This window comes from Hyperolius riggenbachi, chromosome 2 (genome assembly GCF_040937935.1).
Source record: "Hyperolius riggenbachi isolate aHypRig1 chromosome 2, aHypRig1.pri, whole genome shotgun sequence".
Taxonomy (NCBI): domain Eukaryota; kingdom Metazoa; phylum Chordata; class Amphibia; order Anura; family Hyperoliidae; genus Hyperolius; species Hyperolius riggenbachi.
Genome location: NC_090647.1, coordinates 14,971,320 through 14,996,442, shown reverse-complemented (window position 1 = coordinate 14,996,442; position 25,123 = coordinate 14,971,320). Strand labels below are relative to the sequence as shown.

General features: G+C 46.3%; 1 protein-coding gene across 1 annotated transcript; it reads left to right on the top strand.

Moving 5' to 3' along the window:
* The first annotated feature begins 11,589 nt into the window (after positions 1-11,589).
* LOC137544619 (olfactory receptor 52Z1P-like) lies at positions 11,590-24,517 on the top strand. Its single transcript, XM_068265714.1, has 3 exons — positions 11,590-12,488; positions 21,348-21,466; positions 24,360-24,517. Exons 1-3 carry the CDS (start codon positions 11,590-11,592, stop codon positions 24,515-24,517), a joined length of 1,176 nt encoding a protein of 391 aa, XP_068121815.1.
* The last annotated feature ends 606 nt before the right edge of the window (positions 24,518-25,123 follow it).

Here is a 25,123-nt window from a genome sequence, read left to right as displayed (position 1 = left end):
GGGACCCTGGCCAGCCCCTACCCTATAAATAGCGGCCGCCATGTTCGGGTTTTCCATGCTTGCCTGAGACTTGTACAGAGAGAGATCTGCTCCTTTGTGCTTTGGCTTAGCAAGTGCTCTATTGTGTTCATTTACCTAGCGTTTTTGCTCACCTACACCTGCCATATACACCTGTATTGTTGTTATTTAGATAGACATTGTATTTTAGTTAGTAGCTTGTGTGTTACATTAGAGACAGGCAGCTGCTGCAAGCTTACAGGTTTAGGCCTCAGGGGGGCCTTGCCTCTGTGGGCAGCTGTCCTCTGTTTATTTCTCTCATCATCTATACCAGTATTTCTGCTGTCCTTTACTAATAGTATTGTAGTTATACTGTACTAGGAGTAGGACACTCACTGACTGTCACTGTTTATAGGCTACTAGCTAGCTCCTGCGTGTGTGCACTCACTCACTGTCTGTGTGTACACACACTCTATTTCCTTCTGATTACTGATTGATTATTGTTAGTTGTACTTACTTACTACTTACTCTTACTGTACCCGTAGGGACACTCACTGTCACTGTTCATATAGGCTACTAGCTCCTGCGTGTGCGCACTCACTGTCTGAGTGTACACACACAACACACACTCTATTTCCTTCTGATCGCTGATTGATTATTGTAATTAGTTAGTTCTACTTACTGTTACTACTTACTCTTACTGTACTAGGAGTCTAGGACACTCAGTCACTGTGTTCATAGGCTACTAGCTCCTGCGTGCGTGCACTCACTGTCTGAGTGTACACACACCCACACTCCATTTCCTTCTGATCGCTGATTGATTATTGTTATTAGTTAGTTCTACTTACTGTTACTACTTACTTACTCTTACTGTACTAGGAGTCTAGGACACTCAGTCACTGTGTCCATAGGCTACTAGCTCCTGCGTGCGTGCACTCACTGTCTGAGTGTACACACACCACCCACACTCCATTTCCTTCTGATCGCTGATTGATTATTGTTATTAGTTAGTTCTACTACTTACTGTTACTACTTACTGTACTAGGAGTCTAGGACACTCAGTCACTGTGTCCATAGGCTACTAGCTCCTGCGTGCGTGCACTCACTGTCTGAGTGTACACACACCACCCACACTCCATTTCCTTCTGATCGCTGATTGATTATTGTTATTAGTTAGTTCTACTACTTACTGTTACTACTTACTTACTCTTACTGTACTAGGAGTCTAGGACACCCAGTCACTGTGTCCATAGGCTACTAGCTCCTGCGTGCGTGCACTCACTGTCTGAGTGTACACACACCACCCACACTCCATTTCCTTCTGATCGCTGATTGATTATTGTTATTAGTTAGTTCTACTTACTGTTACTACTTACTTACTCTTACAGTACTAGGAGTCTAGGACACTCAGTCACTGTGTCCATAGGCTACTAGCTCCTGCGTGCGTGCACTCACTGTCTGAGTGTACACACACCACCCACACTCCATTTCCTTCTGATCGCTGATTGATTATTGTTATTAGTTAGTTCTACTACTTACTGTTACTACTTACTGTACTAGGAGTCTAGGACACTCAGTCACTGTGTCCATAGGCTACTAGCTCCTGCGTGCGTGCACTCACTGTCTGAGTGTACACACACCACCCACACTCCATTTCCTTCTGATCGCTGATTGATTATTGTTATTAGTTAGTTCTACTACTTACTGTTACTACTTACTTACTCTTACTGTACTAGGAGTCTAGGACACCCAGTCACTGTGTCCATAGGCTACTAGCTCCTGCGTGCGTGCACTCACTGTCTGAGTGTACACACACCACCCACACTCCATTTCCTTCTGATCGCTGATTGATTATTGTTATTAGTTAGTTCTACTTACTGTTACTACTTACTTACTCTTACTGTACTAGGAGTCTAGGACACTCAGTCACTGTGTCCATAGGCTACTAGCTCCTGCGTGCGTGCACTCACTGTCTGAGTGTACACACACCACCCACACTCCATTTCCTTCTGATCGCTGATTGATTATTGTTATTAGTTAGTTCTACTACTTACTGTTACTACTTACTGTACTAGGAGTCTAGGACACTCAGTCACTGTGTCCATAGGCTACTAGCTCCTGCGTGCGTGCACTCACTGTCTGAGTGTACACACACCACCCACACTCCATTTCCTTCTGATCGCTGATTGATTATTGTTATTAGTTAGTTCTACTACTTACTGTTACTACTTACTTACTCTTACTGTACTAGGAGTCTAGGACACCCAGTCACTGTGTCCATAGGCTACTAGCTCCTGCGTGCGTGCACTCACTGTCTGAGTGTACACACACCACCCACACTCCATTTCCTTCTGATCGCTGATTGATTATTGTTATTAGTTAGTTCTACTTACTGTTACTACTTACTTACTCTTACTGTACTAGGAGTCTAGGACACTCAGTCACTGTGTCCATAGGCTACTAGCTCCTGCGTGCGTGCACTCACTGTCTGAGTGTACACACACCACCCACACTCCATTTCCTTCTGATCGCTGATTGATTATTGTTATTAGTTAGTTCTACTACTTACTGTTACTACTTACTGTACTAGGAGTCTAGGACACTCAGTCACTGTGTCCATAGGCTACTAGCTCCTGCGTGCGTGCACTCACTGTCTGAGTGTACACACACCACCCACACTCCATTTCCTTCTGATCGCTGATTGATTATTGTTATTAGTTAGTTCTACTACTTACTGTTACTACTTACTGTACTAGGAGTCTAGGACACTCAGTCACTGTGTCCATAGGCTACTAGCTCCTGCGTGCGTGCACTCACTGTCTGAGTGTACACACACCACCCACACTCCATTTCCTTCTGATCGCTGATTGATTATTGTTATTAGTTAGTTCTACTACTTACTGTTACTACTTACTTACTCTTACTGTACTAGGAGTCTAGGACACCCAGTCACTGTGTCCATAGGCTACTAGCTCCTGCGTGCGTGCACTCACTGTCTGAGTGTACACACACCACCCACACTCCATTTCCTTCTGATCGCTGATTGATTATTGTTATTAGTTAGTTCTACTTACTGTTACTACTTACTTACTCTTACTGTACTAGGAGTCTAGGACACTCAGTCACTGTGTCCATAGGCTACTAGCTCCTGCGTGCGTGCACTCACTGTCTGAGTGTACACACACACCACCCACACTCCATTTCCTTCTGATCGCTGATTGATTATTGTTATTAGTTAGTTCTACTTACTGTTACTACTTACTTACTCTTACCGTACTAGGAGTCTAGGACACTCAGTCACTGTGTCCATAGGCTACTAGCTCCTGCGTGCGTGCACTCACTGTCTGAGTGTACACACACTAAATTTACTTGTGATTACTACTACTGATTATTGTAACTGCTAGTTGTACTTCCTGACTGTTAATACTTACTTACTGTACTAGGGGACACTCACTCAGTCACCTCACCAACCAACCCACTCCATTAAAGTACCCCACTTTTCACCCGCCCTTTTACAAAACTTTTGTCTATACGCCCAAAACATTGAAGATGTCTGGAAGTGGCAGCCAGCGCGGTTTGGGCAAGGGGAAGGGCAGCAAGGGAATCAGGAAGAGAGGGAGCAGCATTGTGGCAAGCCGCGGCCGCGGGCGCGCCACCATGCACAGTTCCGCAGCAGCAGCAGCAGCGTCAGTGGCTAACATTCCTCCCATAGCCACTGGCCGTGGACGCCTTGGGCGCCGCCCAGGAGGAGCATCTGCAACTCACGCTGCAGAGACACAGCAGCAGCAGCGTGTAGCACCTGCTCCCATTTTCCTCCAGCCGGGTCGGAAACGTCCCATTGAGGAAAAGGATGCAGACACTGTGGTGCAACTCATGACGGAGGATGAGCAGCCCGCCATCAGCTCTGCATCCGAGGCCTCCACCCTCACCACCACCACCCCTGTTCGCAGCAGCCGCCCAGCAGGGCCTGGGGAGGAGGCCAGTTCACCGTCAGTCGCCGACCTGTCACTCAGCACTCTTTTGACCCCAGGCATGATGAGTCAATTGAATGCTGTTGTTGGCGATTTGGAGGAGGAGATGCTGATGGGCACTTTGGGGGAGGAGGGATTGGACAGCAAGACTGTGGCGACAGTCAAGCGTCCCATCCATGCATCAGCAGAGGAGTTTGGGGGGTCATCATCAGAGCAGGACATGTTTCAGGAGGGGCATGATGATGATGACCCGGTGACAGACAGAGACTGGGTGCCAACACATCCAGAGGATGTCGTCCTCAGCAGCTCTGAGGAGGAGGAGGAGGATGCGGTTGTGGGCCTTGCAAGGAGGCGCATCATTGCAAGCATTGGCAGCGTCCCACAGCCTGCTGGTGTCTCAGGCTCAGCAGCAGCAGCAGCAGCATCAGCCAGTACCACCACCAGCCGCACCCAAGACCCCCCCCCCCCCCCAACCACCACAGGGAAACAGGCAGCAGCGCTTCCATGCCGTAGGGGGATGTTTTTGTCACCAATCTGGCGGTTTTTCACCATGCCCACAGTGTACAGCAAGTACGCCACTTGCAACCACTGTCAGCGGAAGTTGAGCAGAGGTGCAGACCCCTTGAAGTTCAGCACCAGCTCGCTGATCAACCACCTTTCTGCGAAACACTTCCACCAGCATGAGGAGTTCCAGAGGCTGAAGGCATCTGGTGCTGGCAGTGGCACCAATCCCATCACTGCACAGCCTTCAGCAGCAGCAGCAGCAACAGCAGCCACCCGCCCTCCTGCTCCTCCAGCAGCACCAGCAGGAGTGCGGAAACGCCCTGCTCCTCCCCCCTCTGCAACTCCTGCCGCCGACACTGAGGCCTGTTCTGGCAGCCAGTCCTCAGTGGCCTCCTCTGCTCCGTCTGCTGATTCCCGTGCCAGCAAAAAGGCACGCCAGAGCCTTTTGAGCGAGTCCTTCCAGGGGGTGGTTAGGGCTCTGCCTCCCAGCAGCCGTCGCGTGCGGCAGCTGAACGGCTTGCTGGCACGGGCCATGTGCTCCCAACTCCTGCCGTACACGCTCGTGCAGGAGGGGAGCGACATGCGGGCGCTGCTTGCTTGTGCAGCCCCAGACTGGCAGCTCCCCAGCAGACACTTCTTCGCCCGCAAGGCCATTCCTGCACTGCACCGCTTTGTGATGGCCAATGTGGAGCGAGGGCTGGAGCACGCGGTTGGTGAAAGGGTCCACGTCACCATGGACTCCTGGAGCAGCCGCTTCGGGACAGGCCGCTACCTGTCCTTCACTGTCCACTGGGTCAGCTTGGTGGAAGGGGGTGAGGATGGGAGAGCAGCAGCGGGCACAGCAGCAGCAGCAACACAGTGGGTGGTGCCACCCCGCAGGGTCAGGGGAACTGCAGCGGGTTCCTCCGATCCTCTGCCATCCTCCGCCACACCTGGCCAAACCCCCCGCCTCAGCAGCAGTGTGAAGGCCCGCCACTGCCAAGCGCTGCTGCACTTGGTCAGCCTTGGCAAGACCAAGCTGACGGCAGCCCACGTGTTGGCCAAACTCCAGGAGCAGGAGCGGATTTGGCTGACCCCCAGAGGCCTCAGAGTCGGAGAGGTGGTGTCCGACAATGGGGCCAATCTGGTTGCTGCCATAGACAGGGGAAACCTGACCCACATCCCCTGTCTTGCCCACGTGCTGAACCTGGTGGTGCAGAAGTTCCTGCGCACCTACCAGGGGATGGACGAGCTGCTGGAAACGGCAAGGAACGTTGTGCGTCACTTCCGGCGCTCGGCTGCAGCCTGTGCGAGCCTGGAAGACGTGCAAAAGGAGCTGGATCTGCCACGCCATCGGCTGATCATTGACGTTCCGACTCGCTGGAACTCCACCCTGGCGATGTTGGAGCGTCTGGTTGAACAGAAGCACGCTGTCAACCACTACCTTGCCCTGGCCACTGTTTCCGCAGCTCAGAGAAGGGACAAGACCAGCAACATCCCGTCCATCGTCCCCGATGATGACTGGAGGCACATGCAGCAGGTGTGCTTAGTGCTGGCTCCCTTCCTGCAGGCCACAAACATGGTGAGCAGGGACCATGCTATGGTCTGCGAGTGGGTGCCCCTGGTTTCTCTGCTGAACAGGGCACTCGATGCTTTGCTGGCACAGGGAGCGGCAGCCTTGGACCAGCAGGAGCGGCAAGCAGCTGCACAGTCCACCTCTGAGGGGGAGGAGGAGGAGGACTTGGTGGAGGTCCCTGACCTGGCTGCTGATGAGGGGGATCAGCGCAGTGCAGCTGAGTTGGTGCGGGGGTGGAGAGAGGATGAGGCAGCAGAGGAGGAGGATGAGGAGGACAGCACTGACGTCGATGTGCCAGCAGACGTGGCCCGCCTCTTCCCAATGGCAGCGCACATGCTGACGTGCCTGCGCAGGGACCCCAGGGTGATCCAGATGAAGCAGAGGGAGGACATCTGGATCAGCATGATGTTGGACCCACGCCTCAAGGGGAAGTTGAGCCAGTTCCTGCCGCCTGCAGGAGGAGACCCAGCGCAACAAATAAGGAGCTTGCAGCAGGCCCTTGTTGAGCGCTTGGAGGAAGCCTTCCCCCAGCCTTCCACCCCCACTGTCCAGCAGCCAGCACAGAGGCAGCAGCAGGTGCCTGCATCCAGCAGCAGCAAGCGCCCCACAGACCTGCTGTCTCTCAGCCACGAGCTCTACAGGACTGTAGAGGCTCCGGCAGCAGTGACTAGAGAGGAGATGCATGCAGCAGCATCCTCCTCCGGTCACAGCCAGCGCCTGACCCGCATGGTGGCTGACTACATGGGGTCCTACAGCGGGCTTGACAGCGATGCCCCTGTTGATCCCATGGAGTATTGGGTCAAGCGCATGGAGATCTGGAGCGAGCTGGCGCAGTACGCCCTGGAAGTGCTGTCCTGCCCCCCTTCCAGCGTGCTGTCCGAGCGCTGCTTCAGTGCAGCTGGTGGCGTGGTCACCGAGAAACGCTCACGTCTGTCTCACAAGTCTGTGGACAGACTGACGTTTCTCAAGATGAACCAGGCGTGGGTGGAAGGCGAGTTCCTGGCCCCTGTTGTCGGCGAGAGGGGGACATGAACTGGCTGCCGGAACTTAGTACCATCGTTAATGTGCCTTACCACCCTTTACCACCTCCTGGCTCCTGCTCACTAAGCCAGCCTGGTTCACTTTGACTATTACGTCGCCTGCAGCCACACATTTCACACCTACAGTGGGCTGCTGCTGTGTACTGCCCTTCTGCTGTCTGTCTGTGTTTCCCACTGCCAGGGTACACAGAATTACCTTCTGCTGCCACTCTGCCACCAGCTATTACGTCAAAACAATAGCTATATTGGTTGTAAAACCAAAACCAAAAAAAACCAATAAAAAAAAAAAAAGGTTTAATTTTTCTGAGGTGCCCGGGTTGAAAACTGTGTTGTCCCAGTTGTGTATTGGACACAATGTGGGCTGCACGACCGCTGTCTGGGACCTCCTGTTGTGTTTATTTACAGCCCTGGTATCACCGCTAGGTACCAGGGCTATTATGTCACGCTGCCTACCTGCTGCCACACTCACACTGCTCCTCCATTCCTCCTGCTGCTGCTGTCTGTCTGTGTTTCCCACTGCCAGGGTACACAGAATTACCGTCTGCTGCCACTCTGCCACCAGCTATTACGTCACAACAATAGCTGCTCACACTGCTCCTCCATTCCTCCTGCTGCTGCTGTCTGTCTGTGTTTCCCACTGCCAGGGTACACAGAATTACCTTCTGCTGCCACTCTGCCACCAGCTATTACGTCAAAACAATAGCTATATTGGTTGTAAAACCAAAACCAAAAAAAACCAATAAAAAAAAAAAAAGGTTTAATTTTTCTGAGGTGCCCGGGTTGAAAACTGTGTTGTCCCAGTTGTGTATTGGACACAATGTGGGCTGCACGACCGCTGTCTGGGACCTCCTGTTGTGTTTATTTACAGCCCTGGTATCACCGCTAGGTACCAGGGCTATTATGTCACGCTGCCTACCTGCTGCCACACTCACACTGCTCCTCCATTCCTCCTGCTGCTGCTGTCTGTCTGTGTTTCCCACTGCCAGGGTACACAGAATTACCGTCTGCTGCCACTCTGCCACCAGCTATTACGTCACAACAATAGCTGCTCACACTGCTCCTCCATTCCTCCTGCTGCTGCTGTCTGTCTGTGTTTCCCACTGCCAGGGTACACAGAATTACCTTCTGCTGCCACTCTGCCACCAGCTATTACGTCAAAACAATAGCTATATTGGTTGTAAAACCAAAACCAAAAAAAACCAATAAAAAAAAAAAAAGGTTTAATTTTTCTGAGGTGCCCGGGTTGAAAACTGTGTTGTCCCAGTTGTGTATTGGACACAATGTGGGCTGCACGACCGCTGTCTGGGACCTCCTGTTGTGTTTATTTACAGCCCTGGTATCACCGCTAGGTACCAGGGCTATTATGTCACGCTGCCTACCTGCTGCCACACTCACACTGCTCCTCCATTCCTCCTGCTGCTGCTGTCTGTCTGTGTTTCCCACTGCCAGGGTACACAGAATTACCGTCTGCTGCCACTCTGCCACCAGCTATTACGTCACAACAATAGCTGCTCACACTGCTCCTCCATTCCTCCTGCTGCTGCTGTCTGTCTGTGTTTCCCACTGCCAGGGTACACAGAATTACCTTCTGCTGCCACTCTGCCACCAGCTATTACGTCAAAACAATAGCTATATTGGTTGTAAAACCAAAACCAAAAAAAACCAATAAAAAAAAAAAAAGGTTTAATTTTTCTGAGGTGCCCGGGTTGAAAACTGTGTTGTCCCAGTTGTGTATTGGACACAATGTGGGCTGCACGACCGCTGTCTGGGACCTCCTGTTGTGTTTATTTACAGCCCTGGTATCACCGCTAGGTACCAGGGCTATTATGTCACGGCGAGCTGCCTGCCTCATTGACTGCCTGCTGCCACACACTCATCCTCCTCCTCCTGCTGCTGAATTTACCTCCTGCTGTCTTTGTGTTTCCACTGCCAGGGAGCACATACAATGGCGCTTCCAACATGCGTGCGCCCACCAGCTATTTGTTACGCTCAAAAATAGCTGCATTTCTTTAAAAAAAAATTTGAAAAGAGAAATACGTGAAGAAGAAGAAGAAGACGATATTGAAAAAGAAGGAGAAGGAGAAGATGAAGAAGAAGATGAAGAAGAAGATGAAGAAGAAGAAGATGAAGATGAAGAAGATGAAGATGAAGAAGAAGAAGAAGATGAAGAAGAAGAAGATGAAGAAGAAGATGAAGAAGATGAAGATGAAGAAGAAGAAGAAGATGATGAAGAAGATGAAGAAGAAGAAGAAGAAGATGAAGAAGAAGAAGATGAAGAAGAAGAAGATGAAGAAGAAGATGAAGAAGATGAAGAAGAAGATGAAGAAGATGAAGATGAAGAAGAAGAAGAAGATGATGAAGAAGATGAAGAAGAAGAAGAAGAAGATGAAGAAGATGAAGAAGAAGAAGAAGAAGATGAAGAAGAAGAAGAAGAAGATGAAGAAGATGAAGAAGATGAAGAAGATGAAGAAGAAGATGAAGATGAAGAAGATGAAGATGAAGAAGATGAAGATGAAGAAGATGAAGAAGATGAAGAAGAAGAAGAAGATGAAGAAGAAGAAGAAGAAGATGAAGAAGAAGATGAAGAAGATGAAGATGAAGAAGAAGAAGAAGATGATGAAGAAGAAGAAGAAGAAGAAGAAGAAGATCTAGAAGAAGATTAAGAAAGATAAAGAAGAAGAAGAACAAGTATATACAGTAACACTACACTACTGAACCAAATTAAGGACACAACTTCTCTTTCCACATTTTTTTTTAAAGGAACATCCCCACATAATCACTTGCTGTTGTTACTTGGAAAAAAAGATGTTTCTTGCATCATTCACCCTCAAAACAAGTGTTGGAAGCTATTTTGGGCCAATTCGAATAGTCAGCTCGAATAGTGAGCTCGAATACCGACTCGAATAGTGAGCTCGAAGTCCGAGGTCGAATCGAATAGTAAAAAATATTCGACTCGAATATTCGACTGACCTCGAATAATTTACTATTCGAATTCGACCAAATTCGAATTTTTAAAAGGGGTATTTGAGCACCACTGATTATATCCCCCTGGGTTCCTTATATTTCATTGCATTGTGCTGAATCAAGCTGCCGACTTTGGAGAAAAGTCATCCTGTGTAATACAATGTGACTATGGAAAGATGCATATCATTTTGAAGCTCTCTTTCTCCTCTTTCCAATGATAGATAAACTGCCACCCTACGTTGTTTAGTTTTTGCTATTTTCGTGATCGAAATTGCCGTGGCCACCATTTTGAGGAGAAAGAGAGCTTTAAAATGATATGCATCTTTCCATAGTTACTGCACTGCTCAGAGTCCCTTTAACCATTATACCATCCAGCCACCGCTGACAGGATGGCGAGGGCTGGTTTATCTGCTGATGGGGCCCCTTTGACTCTGAATGGGGCCCCAAGCGAGTGCTTTTGTTGCCTGGTTGGTAATCCGGCCCTGGTCACAGCAGTGCTGCATACAGTGTACAGGCTGCAAACTCATATTCCTCATTACTCTCCATATACCATCCCTCCTGGAACATTTGCTCCTCCCGGGAGCTTAGTCACTTGACCTCAATCCCACATCCAGGACTTCTAACGAGCATCCCCTCTCCTTTGGAATTCTCTCCCACAGTCCATCAAGCTCTAAGCCTCGAAACCCTCAAATGTTCTCCCAAAATCCACCCGTCTAGACAAGTTTATAATTTACTATATTCCCTAATCCCTGTGTGTCCTTCCCCTAATGTCTCCACCCTACCCTCTGGATTGTAAGCTCAAAGGGCAGGGACTTCCTCCTAGTGATTCTTATTCTAATGTAATTTATTGCATGAACACAAGCACTCCAATGGAGATAGGAGTGTGCTAAAGCTGATTGGACCCTGATGCCCAAGGGTCGCCGATTCAAGAAACCAAGATCAGCAGCACTACTCTTGAAGAAATAGCTCTATATTCAGACATGTAATTAAAATCACCTGCCAGTAAAATGGGCTTAGACGCAGCTACATCCTGCTGTTTCGAATGCTTCTTTGTCAAGCTGCAAGCTTATAATGAGCTTGCAGCTTGACAAAGAAGCATTCGAAACAGTGGGCTGTAGCTGCGTCTAAGCCTATTTTACTGGCATGTGATTTTAATTACGTGTCTGAATAAAGAGCTATTTCTTCAAGAGTGGTGCTGCTGATCTTGGCTTCATGTACCAGTATTGTATTGTATTGCTAGGTGTCCTGATTGTACAGAGTTTTGAACTTCTCATGTATCTGTGCCCCCCACTATTTGTTTTGTACCATGTACATCGCTATGGAAGATATATACATGAAAAATAATAATAATAAAGGTGACAGATGTCTTAAAGGGAGCAAAACCAGTGATACGTTACAGCTATATTATTAATCAGGAGACAGTTTTGATATTAAAGGAATACTTATCCTTAACACATTTTCAAACAAATGTGTACATTATTTCTTGGATAATGATTTCTGATTTCCTCTCTTTAGATGTGGAAGCCATCACACAACGTGAATTTTTTCTACCCCAGAAATGACAAATACGACCATATTCCACCCCAAATATTTCCTTCTGATGGGAATACCTGGCCTGGAGCATTCACATTTCCTGATCTCCATCCCCTTCTGTATCATGTACATTCTGGCTCTGGTGGGTAATGCCACATTGTTAGTAATCATCAGTGCCAGCGAGAGCCTTCACCAGCCCATGTACATATTCCTGGCCATGTTAACCGGGACGGACCTCCTATTATCCACCTCTGCCATACCAAAGGCCCTCAGCATATTCTGGCTGAACTGTCGAGAGATTCTCTTTGATAGCTGCTTGATCCAGATCTTCTCCATACATTTCCTCTTTGTCGTTGAGTCATCCATTCTCTTGACAATGGCTTTAGACCGTTTTGTCGCTATCTGTTATCCTCTGACTTATTCTGTAATCATCACCAACCTCTTCATAAAGAAGATGATACTGGTCACAATCATACGAGCTCTCTGCATTATAACACCTCTCATCTTCCTCCTTAATCGGCTCCCGTACCAAAATAGTATTGAAATCCCGCACACCTACTGCGAACACATGGGCGTGGCTCGAATGGCGACTGCAGATGTCAGTGTCAACTATATGTATGGTCTTCTGGCAGCTCTTTGCTCAACAGGGGTAGACATGATTCTCATTTTTGTGTCCTATGTGATGATCTTCTGGACAGTCATAAAACTTCGGTCAACAAAGGCCCGCTCCAAGGCTTTCAACACATGTGGGACACACGTATGTGTTATCTTGCTCTTCTACATCCCCGCATTCTTCTCTTTCATTGCACATAGGGTGGCTGAAGGGAAAATCCCACCACAAGCCCACATACTGCTGGCCAACCTCTATGTCCTTGTTCCTCCAATGATGAACCCAATAATATATGGCGTAAGAACCAAAGAGATTCGGCAAAGGTTGCTTTTATGGTGTGTACGAACCTGAATAAGCTTCAGATGGGTATTTTATTCTCATCAAGAATTTCTTCGTAACTATGAACTGGACATAACCTGCTTCTAAAAACCACTGTTTGGAGATCCAGTGAATAGGCTGAAGTGGGTTTGTGGCCAAAACTCTTACTAGAGAATTTAATATTTGACATGGTCACATACATCTCTGCTATGCCTGGAAACTGGGCCTGTTATCAAGAAATCACAATTAGCCCAGGGCCCTGAGCAAGTTGACCAACCTTATTGTGGTCTCCTAAAAAAAATGTAGGCAGTGAAGCAACTCACCTGTCCTGGCCGGTAAGATCCTCCGTAAATCTGCAGCTCCATGCATTCACATCTTTATCCCTATTGGCTGCATCTTCTCAATATCTGGTGACTGGTGAGTCGCTTCATGGTTATGACTAAATGCCTAAAAGGCACAACCTTGAACTTGGGCATTGGGACTTGATGTTTAAAAATAAGGCACAGACCTCCACCAATTGTGTTAAAGCGGAATATAACCCTGCATTTCAACTTTGCTCTAAAACATTATTTACAGCATATTATATGCAAAAAGCATTTTTTTTTTAACTAGACCAGCATTGGAAGGGTTAAACACAGAGGTTTTAAGTTCCGTGCAGACATTCAGATGGTTACATTCTATTTAGTTAGTGTGTAACTGTTTATCAATAGATACATCTCTTTGGCTGTCCTCCAAGCTCCTTCTCAGTGAGAGAGATGAGTCATAATAAACACATATTTGTAAACAAAAAGTATCTAACTCAAGTTCGGATTCGGTTGCAGAAATCTCTAGGGACTTTAAAGCCCTGTGTAACCCTTCCAATGCTGGTCTAGTAAAAAAAAAAATGCTGGTTGCATATAATATACTGTAAATAATGTTTTAGAGCAAAGTTGAAATGCAGGGTTATATTCCGCTTTAAAGAAAGAATATTTTTTATGACTGGTATAGAATCCTAGCTCACTTTAAAAAAACGAGGCTTAATCATATTGGATTTATGACAAAGAGGATGTGGGGAAACCATAGACCAGGTGCTTTGTTGGTAGACATGTCAGCTTGCAAATACATTTTGGAAGGTCTGTTTTATGCCTTGCTTCAGAGGTCCTTGATACCCATTTTTATCTGGACCCTTGGACTGCCTTGTCTAATAAACCTTCTCCTAATCATTCTAAGTACCAGAATTAACTTTTCACCCAATTTTGTAATGCGGTAAAAACCATCTTGCCACCTGGTGGAAATTTCCACCTCCCACCAGCGACCACATTATGAGGAGATTGCAATTGCAAACTATTTATTTTAGGTGAAGTCGGGGTGGGCAGCTAATGACCAAATGGCCCAATAATTTTGATTTGGGACCCTCAGGTGGTGTGTCCAGCTCAACACATTTAGGCCTGGTTTCCACTTGTGCGTTTTGTGTCAGATTTTTCTCTCAGACAATTTGCATTGATTTTGCAACTAATGGTAGTGAATGGAGCTGTTTCCATTCAATGCGAATTTTCATTAGCGTTCGTACGCATGAAAGAATCTGAAGCCCTTTATCATTTTTTCGGACATCGCTTATGATTCGCGTACAATGCTTTGAATAGGTAATGCGAATTTTCGCGTTATTTGCGCGAAAATTCACATTAGAGCCATGGTTACAGGAAGTTGTCAGCAGTCATGACTAAGCTGTTACTAGGCAGATTATGTATATTTAACTAATCCGAATTTTTGCGTATGAAAATTCGCATAAAAACGCGTACTAATGTACATGCAAATTTTTACCAATCACAAAAATCTTATTAGATTTTTTGCAGGCAAAAATGTAACGCTACAGTGGAAATGTAGCCTAACTGGTGTTATTTGGATCATACTGGAGCTAGGGGAAGCATTTCTCATTTGATGATTCTTACGGGAGCCAATAGGGGACATCACTCACCTCATTATGGGAAAGTTTTTGTCTATCCTTTTTAATAATATATATATAAATATTACGTATTATTAGTGTAAATGTTATAGCAAATTAATATTATGTTAGAGCGCTTTCTCTTTCTTGACAAACATTGTAATATTTGCTTAATTTTATTAAATTGTTTTATTGATATTTATGAACTTGGACAATATATTTTTTTTTTTGTATTTGGACTGGACTTGAAGAAAATGCTATAATTGTAACGTAAACAAAAAATAAACATAAAAATTCAAACAGATGTTCCTGTTTGTTGTTTTGTGGGAAAATTTTCAGCTGGATAATAAAACTTTATCGGCGCCAGTAGTTGGGCATGTAGCATTCTTTATAATGTTGAGAGTGTGGGAAATGCTTCTCTGAGGGAGTGGGAAATATTATGGGCAGGTGTTTAATATTTTCATGCATAGACTGTGAGTGCTCAGCAAGGCACGGGGAAGGTACAACAAGACCGGAACACACACAATAATGTACACAAGCACTCAATGATTAAGCTATTAGAAAAATAATATATGGTTGAGCTAGAGATTACTCTCATAGATGGAGCGCTTCCTTTCTGTATGTGATTAGCATGGAAGACAGTTCAGGATTAAGCGCTCAAAAGTTCATGCAAACCAACTGGTGACTGGCACTTCAGCACAAGGGAGGTTGCATCATCAGCAGTGCCCCCCCTATATAGAAAGACTGTCCCGTACACCACAGCTGCCCCTGCTTTTGCCTGTACAGAAGTCCTTATTCTTCTAACAAACCTAACAAGAGCCTAACTAAGCTTTCCCTAATCTCTGCAGCAACTTCTCTCTCTTCTCTCATTAATTCTGCAGCACACAGAGTGAGATCATGGCCGACGCTGCTGTTTTATATAGGAGGGGGGGGGGGGGGGGGCGACCGGGAGGGAGTGCAGCCTGATTGTATGCTGACCATGTGTCTGCTGACTGTGATGTAGAGGGTCAAAGTTTAGCCCAAGTATAAGGGGCGGGTTGAACTTGCATAAATTGCACAAAGGTGGATCAGCGCATCACCAGACCCCCTCCGAATAGCCACCAATCGGAGGTGCGCTGAGCCCCCCCAGAAACGACAAATGCACCTTGAAACCAAACAGAAGCTCTGCATAAACAGGTATCTGGAGTTTAAAGAGGAAATGTATGGAGGCGATAGCTTGTGTAGAGCTTTATATGCAAGCTTGAGAAGTTTAAACTGGATCCTTTGGGCAACTGGTAACCAATGGAGGGATTGGCAGAGAGGGGCTGACTCAGAGGATCTAGAAGAGAGGTGGATGATACGGGCGTTTAGTAGGGATTGGAGAGGTGCCAGTCTGCTTTTTGGTAGACCACAGAGTAGGTAGAGTGTTACAGTAGTCAAGACGGGAGATGATTAGGGCATGCACAGGCATTTTAGTTCCTTCTTGTGACAGGAAGCGACGGATTCCGGAAATGTTTTTGAAATGGAAGTAGCAGGAGGTAGTTAATGTGTTGATGTGAGGTATAAAGGAGAGCTCAGAGTCCATAGTTACCCCTAGGCAACAAGCTTTAGGGGTTGATGCAATGGGTACAGTTAAAAATGGCGCAGAGTGAATAATGGTGGACCGTTCCGCCGATCATAAAACGTGATTTACCATTTTAATGTAAATACATTAAAACGGTAAATAATGTTTTACAAAACATTTATTTGCATGGGGGCTAGTGAGGCAGCGGGGTCGGGGGGAGATGCAGCGGGCAGGACAGGCAGCTGGGTGGAGGGAGTAGGATTAGGCGGAGGATGTGTGCAGAGGGATACATTACCTAGTCCCACCCGGCGATCGCTCCTTCACTTCTTCTGTTCATTTGCAGGAGTCCTCATCCAGCCAATCACCATGCGGAAACCGAAGGCTGCAAACTAACAGAAGAAGTGAAGGAGCGATCGCCAGCTGGGACTAGGTAATGTATCCCTCTGCACACATCCTCCGCCTAATCCTATTCCCTCCACCCGATGCCTGTCCTGCCCGCTGCATCTCTCCCCGACCCCTGCTGCCTAAATTAGTTTAAGATATAAAACAATAAATATCCTTTTATATTCATTACTGCTGCGCCTTTTTTATCCCCTTGGCGCTGTGCGCCAATTTTGCCTGTTCCAGATGCAATTGGGATGTTATCTACACCGATTGTGACAGTGGGAGGTGGAACAGAGAGTGAAGGTGGAAATATCACAATCTCCGTTTTGCTCATATTGAGTTTAAGGAAGCGGGATGACATAAATGTAGATACAGCGGATAGACATTCGGGGACTTTTGATAGTAGTGTGGAGAGGTTTGGGGCATAACAATAAATTTGGGTGTCATCAGCATAGAGGTGATATTGAAACCCAAAAGAGCTTATTATTTGTCCCAGGTCATGAGTGTAAATGGAAATGAGGAGGGATCCAAGGACGGACCCTTGTGGTACTCCCACAGACAGTGGGCGCGGAGAGGAGTTAGTATTGGCATAGGAGACCATGAAGGAACGTCCAGACAGGTAAGAGTTGATCCAGGAGTGTGCTAGGCCCTTGATTCCCAGTGTTGAGAGGGTCTGGAGAAGTAGGGTATGATCAACAATGTCGAATGCGGAATACAGATCTAGGAGTATTAGTACTGAAAATCTGCCTTTGGATTTAGCAACTAGGAGGTCATTGGCAACCTTAGTGAGAACTGTTTCCGTAGAGTGTTGAGGGCGGAAGCCGGACTGGAAGGGGTCCAACAGGGAATTAGCAGAGAGAAAGTTAGACAAATCTGGCGTTCCAGCAGTTTGGAGGCAAAGGGAAGGAGAGAGACTGGGCGGTAATTAGAAAGGGCAGTAGATAGACTCATTACATGCAAAGCCAGATATTTCTAGCCAGTATTTGTTACCATTTTGATGATTATGGGTTACAGCTTATAAGAACCCCAAAATCAAAATCTCAGCCCATTAGAATATTGTGAAAATGTTCAATATTCTAGCTGCATAGTTCAGATTCTAATCAGCTAATTCATCCAAAACACCTGCAAATGGCTCCTGTTTCATGAATTAGCTTCACCTTTTATGTTGAATTACTGACATAAATGGACTTTAAATGTTAAATTGGGCCCTGGGCCTTTTTTTTTCTTTCCAAACCACAGGTGCAAAGGATGCTGGGGGATTGATGTCATAACTCCACCCCTCATGTCCATGTGCTCTAATCTAGGCAGACAGACAGACATCTGAAATAAGAATTATAGCAAACAGACATGATAAGAGAGGCTGCTGCAGCAGTTTTCCTGTCTTTTCTCTGTACTACAGTCTGTAAAAAGAGAAGTAATTTGATCTAGGCAGGCAGTCAGCAGGGGAGGGAGGGGCAGACAACAGGGGAGGGAGGGGCATGGGAGTTAACCAGGCTGAAGAGGTGGGCATAATGCTGAAGACAGAGAGCAGAGGAGGGAGGGGCAGACAGCAGGGGAGGGAGGGGCAGGGGAGGGACCAGGCTGAAGAGGTGGGCACAATTCTGAAGACAGAGAGCAGGGGAGGGAGGGACAGACAGCAGGGGAGGGAGGGGCAAGGGAGGGAACCAGGCTGAAGAGGTGGGCACAATGCTGAAGACAGAGAGCAGGGGAGGGAGGGGCAGACAGCAGGGGAGGGAGGGGCAGGGGAGGGACCAGGCTGAAGAGGTGGGCACAATGCTGAAGACAGAGAGCAGGGGAGGGAGGGGCAGACAGCAGGGGAGGGAGGGGCAAGGGAGGGAACCAGGCTGAAGAGGTGGGCACAATGCTGAAGACAGAGAGCAGGGGAGGGAGGGGCAGACAGCAGGGGAGGGAGGGGCAAGGGAGGGAACCAGCCTGAAGAGGTGGGCACAATGCTTTAGCAAGGCTTTAGCTTTAGGAGGAATGAGTGCTGCTACAGATATAAATGTGAGTCTGTTCTATCCAATATGATGTACCAGATGTAAACTTGATATGTCCATCTAACTGTACACAGTGCCTAGAGTACATATATGTATGGCCATTCAGACCTTATTTTTTGGATCGAGGTGGTCTTGAAGATATTACAGAATTATGGATCAATATGGAATTATTTGCATCTCACTGACCATTTCTAAAGGAAGCGTAAAAGGACAGATGCAGCGCTGACAGCTCCGCCCCCTTCCACTAAGTTTTTTTTAAATATTTTTCCACTGTCTCCTCTGTTCTTAGTCTCAGTTTTTCATCTCTGAACTGTCTGGGCCAAACACAATTCAAAGTTATCACTGATGCTTCTGCTCCATTGAGATGGACAGGGAAATGCATATATCGCTGGCCAGAGATGGCAGTCCACTTGTTTATGAAATAAATGCTGCAATGGCTGGGTATGTCACTATTGCAGAGCATGTATTGTGGTACCACTGCATCAGTTGGGCACTAGGTGGTGCTGCTAATAGTAAAATATTGGTAATTGAAATGACCATTTACCAATATGCACTACCCGGCTCCTATTCTAACCTTAACCCTCCGCTACAAGTGCCTAACCCTGATCCCGCCCCCCCCCCACCTATTGCCTAACCTTAACCTTCCCGTAAGGGCCTATAAAGAAGACATCCCCCCAGTAAGTCTTTAAAGTGTACCTAAGATGTAAGAATATAAAAGTTTTATACATATCTGGGGCTTCCTCCAGGCCCCTCTGCACCGATCGCTCCCACGTCATCCTCCCCTACCTCCTCGTTTGCCCGGTAGACTACCCATTAGCTTGGCCTGTCGGGGTGAGTCAGTGTCTGCCCGTGTGCGCGCCCCTGCCGTGCTCCCACAGCTGGGAGCATTCTGCAGAGATAATGTGCTCTTATAATATCTAGTCTGGGCTATTGCAATATATACTGTTTTGTGGACTACCAACTAACAGACTGGCTCTTCTCCAATCTATACTGAACTCGGCTGCTCGTCTCATTCATCTCTCCTTTCGCTCTTCCTCTGCTGCTCCTCTCTGCCAAGCTCTTCAATGGCTGTCAATCAACCAGAGGATCCACTTTAAACTACGAACCCCAACCTACAAAGCTCTCCACAATCTCTCTCCCCGGTTTATCTCCTAGTTTCCAGATACCAACCCAATCGCAATCTCAGATCTGCACATGATCTTTTCTTGTCCTCCTCTAGAATCACTTCCTCACATTCATGTATACAGGACAATACTCACACCTGCAGTTCCCCCCTGACTGGATGAATTACCGAGCCGGCTAGCAGAGGATCCAGGCGGCGTTGGAGGATGTTGAATGATCGATAAGCCTGAAGGGGGCTGGAAAATGCCTGAGGTATGTATATATATTTTTTTCCATCAATCTCAGGTTTCTTTTTAAATGAACATTTCACCTAGGAGAAAAAAATAATTACATATGGGCCTCTGTCTCACTCTATTAAAATGAACCACTTGACGACCGCAGTGTTACCCCCCCTAACAACCAGGCTGTTATTTGTTGCGCTGGGCTGTGCAGGCTTTTCAGCCTCCTGCACAGCCCAGCTGTGGAGCCCAGCGATCGGACTCACCTCCTTTTTTTGTCCCTAAGGGGACATGCCGCCTGAGGTGTCCGATCGCTGTTTTCTTCTTTTTTTGAGCCTCTGAGGCTCTCCCTCCCTCCCCTTCCCTCCTCCCCTCAGTCTTCTGAATTGAAACAGGACGGTGATCCATCCTGTTCTGCCTCTGATAGGCATCAGCCTATGAGAGGACGGTGATCTCTGGCCAATCTGAGGCCAGGGATTGCCGATCTTGTACAGCGCTGCTGGGGACCGCAGCGCTGTACAGTTGTAAACAAAGGGGATTTCTTTCCCCTTTCGTTTACAAACAGCCTGCTAGCCGCCGACCACGGAGTGGCAGGGAACGATCGCGCATGCTCACGGCTGTTCCCTGGGAAACTGAAGCCCCAGGACTTGACGCCGAATGTTAGGCGGTCCTGGGGCTGCCGCCGCAGCCACGCCCATTGGCGTTAGGCGGTCCCCAGGTAGTTAAACTACAATATCATTTACAAACTGGTAATTTCTCAGTAAGTAGGCAAATTTACGAATTTAGGAGGGATTGAAATTCTTAATTCACACACTAAATACAGTACTAAGGTTACAGAAGATTAAAAAGATAGATGTACAGTATGCAGATGAAAAAATGGACACAATTGTTTTTTAATAAACAGATGTTTTTAATTAAGAGTCTTGCACAATCATTTATTTCAATTATTTTTTAAACTATTGTTTAATGCCGGTTGTGGAACATGTCGTACAAGGCTTCACGGATGTGTTTACTTCGGATGCTGTAGATAACAGGGTTCAGCATGGATGGAAGGAACTGATAGGCCTTGGCTATGAGATTTGTTAGAAGCGGTGATAAATGCTTTCCAAATCGATGTATGATAGTCAGTGCTGCAAAAGGAAAATAGAACAAGAAAACAGCACAGACATGAGATATACAAGTGTTAAACAGTTTGTAACGGTCCACTGCGGTGGCTTTGAGAATGGATCTGATTATCAGAACATAGGATAGGAAAATAAGACCTACATCAAGTATAACCGTGAACAGAACAACCACCAGACCATAGATAATGTTGAAGGTATTCGTCCCGTGACAAGCTAGCCTCATAACGTCCTGATGCACACAGTATGAATAGGACAGGATGTTACCTTTACAGTAGGGTAGAAACGGAAGACTGCTGGTTGGTGGGACAGTGAGAATGAACCCACGGAAGGCAGCAACTAGGCCAACCTTGGTCACAACAGAAGTGGTAAGAATGGACGTGTATCTTAGAGGATGACAGATGGCCAGATATCGGTCAAAAGACATGGCTACCAGAATTAAAGACTCAGAAATGGAGAGTGAATGGATGAAGAACATCTGCAGTAGGCACAGCTCAGATCTGATCATCTTCTGGTGGAACAAGAAGATCCCCAGCTCTGATGGACATATCACAAGTGTAAAGAGAAGGTCATTGACAGCCAACATGGCCAGAAACATGAACATTGGCTGGTGGAGTCTGTAATCTTGAATAATGACATAATAGATAAGTCCATTCCCAGTGATAGAGGTGAGAAACATGAAGCAAAGTAGAAATAAGATCCAAAGATATTTTGACTCCACTCCTGGTACAGTCATCAGGAGGAACACATGAGGAATGTGGCTGCTGTTCAGTGATGACATCTGCTGGGGAATGTGGAAATGGTAGAATGAACCATGTTACTATTACACATAATAATGGCAATTACAAACTAATTTATTGGACAGTGGACACCACCACAAAGCTCTTTAAAGTGAACCAGAGATGAAGCACCCTCATGTATTTTACCATATACTGTATATGAGTGGGAACATTAGAGAAAACACCTACCCTGCTCTCTGTTTCATTCTTCACTGCTCAGCCTGCTTGTTAACAGCCCTGATAAAATCCCAGACTGAGCATTCAGTCTGGCTTTGCTCAGGAATCCTTATAGCTGAGTCTGTGTTCTCTGGTGTAATTTCAAGCCCAAGCCTGCCCCCTTCTGGCTCTGCTTTCCTGTTCTGTATACTTGCAGCATCGCAGAGAGCTGTGATGAGATGGGAGGAGCTGCTAATGTAAGGGTATATTGAAAACTGTTTTTTTAATCTATATTTGCTAGTCATAAGAGGTTTTTAGAAATGGTGATTTAATTTTGCACACAGCCCACTGCTTTTCTGATGAACTGTGTTTTGCATGGAGTTTCAGTTAAAGAAACCCACAAAAAAACAGCACACCAGAGCGGCGAAAATACCAGGTATAGTATTTATTTTGTAGCACCTATCGGGGGATATGTTTATTTTGTGCCAAAGCGCTCATCTCTGGTTTCCTTTAATGCTTCATGGCGGCCTACTGAGGCCAGAGAAAATCTCTATGCAAGTGTTAAAGTGGATTTGAACTCTTGCACAGGACAGAAGGAAAACATAGAGAAATACACCCTGTCACAGGAGCCCTTGTGGCTGACCGCACTTAGCCTTCTAAACGGTGCCAGCGCACAGATCGTGCGAACTCTGGTCGCAGTCAATGCGCAGGAACCGTTAAGAATTAGCCGCAGACAACTCAGAAGGGAGCCTGTGAGACACGGGTGATTACCACTTCACCTACTGGTTCAGAGTAAACTACCACCACCGCGGTTACTATGGGACCGTGGGGCCCACTAACTGACTGACTAGTCCTGCGAATAAAACGGTTAAACACACGATATTCTGTCTAGCCAACAACAAACAAACAGTAGCGTATCTTCAGAGACCCGGGATCAGTTCTGTGTGTGCTGATAAGCAGGGTAGCGGACAGTGAATGACTTGGAGAAAGTCGTTTATTCACGCAATATAAATATTTAATATATACAGACAATTATTAAAATCAACAATTATTAAAACAGTAATAGCCAGTATGAAATAAAAAGGGAGAAAATACTTATGGTTTGTGGAAATATGTCCTTGTGGGAAAATCATAAAGTTCTTGGTTTCAATCAAAGTTCAGCAGAATTCTTTGTTCCAGGTTACAGAAGAGATGGCCAATCAAGATGGCCGCCAGCACATGTGTCCTTTGTCTCAGAGCTTCATTCAAAGTTCAGCAAAATGGCCACCAGCCCTATGTCCTCTGAGCTGGCAGCAGGATGTTCTCATATGGATGGAATGGGAGGACTCCCTGCGGAGTCCCTTGCAACCACTTTTGAACAATGCCCATCTTTGGGTGGAGCCTCAAGTACAGCCCAGGGGTTGGACAGGGGCGGTAAGCTCCCTGGCTGGGTGCTCTATGCCCATCAAATATGACTTTGGTCATATCTCGGCTTCCGCTTTCCGTACACACATGACCATCACATATTCATATTTCTCAGACTAGCGCCGTTCATATGATACCAAACTTGGGCATGTTTGCATGCCCGGCTAAAAAACGGTGGAATTCCCCGAGTTCTGATTCTGCCAGTGGCCCCAATTTAATATCAAAATACTCACAAGATCCGGACCAGCAGAAGGATATAACTCCCACAGCTCTCCGATGTATGGTACTTCTAAAACATGCATAAAGATCATAACTCTATGTTTCCCTATCCTGGCTGAATGGTTCCGCTAAGTCTGCCCCCTGCTGGGATTAGCTTCCTTGGCTCTGAAAAGACTCCTGGTTTGTTAATTAACATCTGAGTGTTACCCCTCTGGCTTCCACTTCAGCTAAGACAGATCCCCCAGCTGTTCCTAGGCAGAGGGATACTACACATCAAATCTTGGTTCTATTGATCTAAAGCGCAATCGATGCAGGGAATCGAGTGCGATCGTTCTTTTCTTCACGGGCGGTTCCAGGACGCGCCTGCGGCCCCGCAACCGTCCGTGACACACCCTGAATGTATTTAGAGTTTAGCCTGTCTAATCTGTGACTAATAACATGTGTAATTTGATCTTGCAGCTGTGTCAGCTGAGTGCCTCAGCAGAGCAGCTTATTTGTAAACACAGAATGTTAACCCTATGTCTGCTTCAATGAAAGCAGGAAGTAGACATAGTACAGATTTCATTTCATTAAGTGCAGTCAAGCTGCTCTAATTCAAAATGGTAAGTAGCAGTTAGTGGACAGTTCAGGTGAACATTCGCTTTTTGCCATTTGCATTAACTGCAAATCTTACACAAAGTTTGCATTCGCCCCATACTTTAACATAGAGCCACATTTTGACCCTTCATCCTTAAAGGACAACTATTAAAGTATGTGATTTAAGTAGGACCCCTCTAGGAGAACAACAGAGTAACCAAGCAGCTCAGGGTGAACCAAACTACTAGGAATGTATAGGAGGATAAAAGAGACCGAAAAGCCTTCCTACTAAAAAAAGCAAAGCTTGGTGTAATTGCCTTCTTAAAACAGAAGCAAATCTGCAATAATTCCGCTATAAGTGAACATTTGTGGTTACCCACAATGCCCTACTGAATATGCAAATTATCCCTTTTTTTTCTCCCTCTAGGAGAAGGCAGGGACTTAGTAATGACACGTAGTGGTAGTGAAAGAAAAGAAACATCTGTCCCCTTATCAGAGCTGTGGGGTGACGGGGTGCAGCTGCCTCCATCTATCAGTGCTCTGCTCACAGGGTTCTATGAACTTCTCACTGCAGGCTGCCGGTAATCTGCCCCGCCCACCCATCACACGCCTCTCTCCTGTTGGCATTAGTCATGATCATAATCTGTTTGTTACTTTTAAGTGACATCTTGCACAATTTTTCGCAATTACGACCATACATAATTACTCTTTGGACATTCAATTGATTTCGCATAATCCATTCGTAATTTCAAAATTTCACAAAATTTTACGTAATTTTTTGATGAAACAAGTAATGTTAAACAAACACATCTTCACTCTAGCTGAGAGCCCAAACTACTGCGAGTAAATTTAGGTGGACTCTGACGCTCATAAAGAAAATATCAGGTGTTTTCAGAAAAGTTCTTTTAACATCATCATGGTGGAGTTTTCAAGTATCTGGGCGCTATCTGCCTTTACATGGTCACCTACTCAGTATAGGATCCAGCCCTTACAGCATTGTATAGGATGTAGCAGGAGTCTCTATAACAGTAAATTACAGATGATTTACCTTAAAGTTAAAAGGCTTCCAATATGGTTCCAAAAGTTCTAGGTAACGTTTATAATAAACAAGGCTCAATTTGATTAGGCATTTGTAGTCAAGAAAACACAATTCTTCTTTCGTAGAATCAAAAAGTCATAATAACTGTAGGA